At 56.1% G+C, this 4,318-nt stretch overlaps 1 protein-coding gene across 1 annotated transcript; it reads right to left on the reverse strand.

Annotated features, from left to right (window-relative positions):
* Positions 1-1,170: 1,170 nt before the first annotated feature.
* PHOX2B (paired like homeobox 2B) lies at positions 1,171-3,982 on the reverse strand. Its single transcript, XM_063108774.1, has 3 exons — positions 3,742-3,982; positions 2,749-2,936; positions 1,171-1,686 (listed from the first exon to the last, which is right to left on the reverse strand). The coding sequence occupies exons 1-3, from the start codon at positions 3,980-3,982 to the stop codon at positions 1,171-1,173; spliced, it is 945 nt and encodes a 314-aa protein (XP_062964844.1).
* Between the last annotated feature and the right edge of the window lie 336 nt (positions 3,983-4,318).

Below are 4,318 nucleotides of genomic sequence, written 5' to 3' on the forward strand. Positions count from 1 at the left end.
TCCAGTTCAGATCGTTCAAACAGAAATGCACACGGAGACACTTCTGCAGACTTGAGTGTGTGCCTTTCCCTTGCTCGGTAGGTTTCTCTGCAGCCGGTTATTGGACTACCATTGACTCCAATCCAAAGCAGTGCCAAAAAGTTCAGTGAAAGCTGGTGGAAGAAGAAAACGCCGGTGGGGGTGGCGGGAGACAAAAAAAGGAGAGTTGTGAAATACGAGACAGCTTGCGGAGCTTGTGGATGACAAGGCATCTCATGGATAGGGCATCTCTCAGCGCCAAGAAGCTGCGGAGGTTTGGGGCTGACAGTTGCAACTGTGTAGGGTTCAGATGCCCTATTGGCGGGAGGGTGTTCGGCGAGGTGGGACAGGCAAGTGGGCGCGAGAAAGTCACTTTGGCCGCTGGGACAGTCTGAGCGAGTCGTCGCCGCCATGGCCCGAACCAAGAACATGAGGGGAAAGGGGGCTGGAAAGGCGTCCCTACTTTCCCCTGAAGAGGAGCCCCAAGAGAGTCCACGCTGTCAGGAGGACACGAATTCAAAACTTCACAAGATCGAGCCCTCAGACAGGGCCAGCTGCAGCTTCTCCACTTCCCCCCTTTACTTTGTCTTTTTTTTATCCCCCTTTGGATTTTTTTTTTTTTAAACTTTTGGGCTGTTTTTTAAATGGTTGCTGCTTTTCGAGTTTTTATTTTTAACTTCCTTTTTTGTTTTATTTTTCTCTTTTTCTAAGCAAGTCACTGAGTTGGTTGTGGCCCCCCATCTCTCCCTGTCACCTGCTCGGGCCACAGACACACATTCCCCGAAACAGACATACACCGACACGCAGACACAGCCCCCTGAGAGTGCCCCGAGTCCAGGTCGCGCTGCTCACAGCCCCGGGTCTGCAGGCGGAGCCCCGGCCCCTCTGCGCGGCCCCCAGGCAGGTGCGAAGCCAGGGAAGGGTTTTTTCGTTTTGTTTTGTTTGGGGGTCGAGGAAGGGGGTAGGAGTGGGGTTGAAATGAGGGCGACCCCGTGTTCTCTTTATTCTTATCACGATAACTTTAGGCCCTCGATGAAACAGCCACGGCAGCAACGACGACAATAGCCTTGGGCCTACCCACTCGCCCACTCGCCCGCCCGGGCCCTGGCTCGCCCGCTGTCGCCGTCGCCGCCGCCGCCGCCAGATCCCAGATCAGAACATACTGCTCTTCACTAAGGCGGCTTTGGCACCGTTGGGTCTTTGGAGAGAAGATAGGACGCTGGCAAAGGGGCCCCCGAGCGAATCCGGGATGGAGGTGATGGGGCCGGGGCCGGGAGCCCAGCCTTGTCCGGGGCCCCCGGCCGCAGCCAGGCCTCCAGCCGCCGCCGCCGCCGCCGCCGCTGCCGCCGCCGCCGCCGCTGCCGCCGCCGCCGCCGCGCCGCCCTTGCCGGGTTCGCCTCCCGGGCCCCCGGGCCCTGCCGCCCCCGGAGCTCCTGCCGGGCTGGGCCCGCCGCCGCCGCCGCCACTCGCCCCGCAGCTGGGGGTGGGGTTGGGGTTGGGACCGGGGCCCCCGGTGCTGTCCGGGTCGGTGCTCTTGGCCTCTTTGCTCTCGTCGTCCCGGGAGGAGTCCGACTTCTTGCCCGACGAGCCGTTCTTGGCCGCCGCCGCTGCGGCCGCCGCCGCGCGCTCCTGCTTACGAAACTTGGCGCGGCGGTTCTGGAACCACACCTGGCCCAAGAGGGGAGGAGAGGCGATGAAGCAGGGGGAGCAAGGAGGACACCGGCAAGGAACGCGCCGGCTAGGGTGACCCACTTTCCCTTTCAGCTTGTTTGAAACCCCCTCCCCCAATGCGCCGCGGGCACCCTCGTGCGCACCCAGCCCACCAAGTCCACCCCTGCTTGCTTCTGGTGCATTTTCGGAGAAATTTTCTTAGGGCGAGTTGAGCATGCCAGGGAAATGATGGCTTGCAGGAGAGGTGAAAAGGCCACAGGTCCCAGAAAGACCCCCAAATGGAAGCCCTTGTTTTGGTGAGCTTTTGCTCAGTCTGCTTCTTGAGCAGCCCCCAAGCTCTATCCAGCCCTAGGCCTCAGGTACAAAGTTGAACTCTAATTGGTTAAAAAGAGAGAGAAAGGGAGTAAGAGAGAGCGCGCGCGAAAGCGCCTCCGAGTTTGGTGCCGGCTGCCCCTTCCTGGCATTTGCGGCTGCAGGGGCTTACGACGGTGTGCACCGCCCTCCACTGGGGGGCTCACCCGGAGAGGAGCAGTGGCCAGCTCGTCAGCGCACCTGTGCCCCTAAAAGATCAGAGTAAGTTGCGGTTCTGGACCTTCATGGAGTCACAGCACCTTTGCAAATCTGATGCAAGTCATAGTTTCTGGCAACATGCACCTATAGGCCATAGCGTCAGGTTAAAAGCGCTTAAGGTAGGAGGAGGCGTTTGGTAAAAAATATTTATAACACGGGGGCAAAGCCTGCACTCCTCCTCCCACAAGACACTTTCTGTCCTCGAAAATTCTCGCTCATTCACGTCCCAAGGCCTCAAATACCTGTGGTCGGGTGGGAAACACCTTGCAGCTGTGAATAAATTGCCAAGAGCGCGTGCCCTAATCCTTCCTTGCGCGTACAGCCACACCGAGTCCGACCTCGAGGGTCGGCCCTGGATCCCCGGGTCCCTCAACCCTTATTCAAGCAAGACCCCTGGATTTCGAACTTTCAGTATCACACCCGGCTCCTCACCCCCAGCCCTGCCCAGACCCGTGCGCCGGAGCGGGGTCAGCCTCCAGGCGCGCGTACCTGGACACGCGCTTCGGTGAGGTCGATCTTCAGGGCCAGCTCCTCCCGGGTGTAGATGTCGGGGTAGTGAGTCTCGGCGAAAACCCTCTCCAGCTCTTTGAGCTGCGCACTCGTGAACGTGGTGCGGATGCGGCGCTGCTTGCGCTTCTCGTTGAGGCCGCCGTGGTCCGTGAAGAGTTTGTAAGGAACTGCAGGGTGACAGAGGAGACAGAGTGAGCAAAACAGTCAGGAGCACGCGGGCCGCGGAGAAGGCATGTGGGGACTCCAAGGTCAGGTCGCCTGGGAGCCGCTACGGAGAAAAAACCGAGCAACTTAGTTATATACGGAAACAAGGGCGCAAACTTCGGGCTTTGGTGGAGTCCCTCTGGCAGAAGCGCCTTTGGGTGGGTTGAAATAGCGCGCTGGAGACGGCTTGAGGTCCAGGACATGGGGTAGTGCTTTCAGTAAGAAAAACGAGAGAGGAAAAAAGTCCGAAAACGTCAGTCGGAATATCAGGGAACCAGGGAAGAAGTTACAAAACACTGCCACTGTTGGAACTTTTCGATCCTCAGAAGTTGACCCGGCCCAAAAGTTGGGGGAAAGTGCTGCAAAAAAATAATAAATTAAAGAAACGATCATAAAAATGACCAGCCAAAGAGGTGTGAGCCGCCGTCGGTTCTTAAAAAAAGAGACACTGCCAGTAATGAGCTTTACTCTTTGTTATTTAATTATTTTCTAAGCTTTACGTCTCATCGCAAAGTAAATAAATTATGCCTATCATTTTGGCAGCTTAAGATAATTTTGTTGGCGGTTCGGGTGTGACTAGGATAGTGTAACCCTGTAAGTGAATTACCCCTCCCTGCAATCGCTTCTAACGTGATAAATTCTTTCATTTGTGTAAGCAAATTTCGTTTGGTAAATACTAAACACATTTCCATTTTCAAATGCAATCAAGGCTTCCTATATACGAGCGGAAAGGCAGCTTCCTCCTCTGAGAAAGCTGGCGGTCCTTACCTGCGGCGTACGGACTGCTCTGGTGGTCCCTGAGGGTGCCGAGGCTGCAGGATCCCGGCGTGAGGGACGGGCAGCCGGACGTGGCCCCAAAAGTGGTCCTTATCGGGTTATACTGGAAGCCACTGGCCTGGCTGCAGGAACTGAAGTCAGCATAGGCTGAAGCCAGGCTCGAGGTGTCCATCCCAGCCATACAGGACTCGTAGGCAGAGGAATTGAGGTAAGAATATTCCATTTTATACATTGAAAAGGCTCTGGATGGCTCAGCCAAGTGGAAAAATGAAATAAAAGACGGATATGGAGAAGACGGCTGGAGTGGGGAGATGTGCACAGCTCAACGCCTGCCTGCAAACTGGCCTCCTTACTACCAGCAGAGCCTAGTTTTATGAAAAAGCCTCCTATGAGATGCCTTGTCTGAGGTCTCTAGAGCATATAGTCCTCATAATAAACTTGGCTCTTTCCACTTGGACAATAGCAAAGCGGTTGGTCTTATTGCTGGCGCTTTTTACATGACAATAACTCATCCGTCTATTGGGCTGGCACTGGGGAACTGAGCTGTCCAACCTCCCTATCATTGATT

This window comes from Cynocephalus volans, chromosome 9 (assembly GCF_027409185.1).
Source record: "Cynocephalus volans isolate mCynVol1 chromosome 9, mCynVol1.pri, whole genome shotgun sequence".
Lineage (NCBI taxonomy): Eukaryota > Metazoa > Chordata > Mammalia > Dermoptera > Cynocephalidae > Cynocephalus > Cynocephalus volans.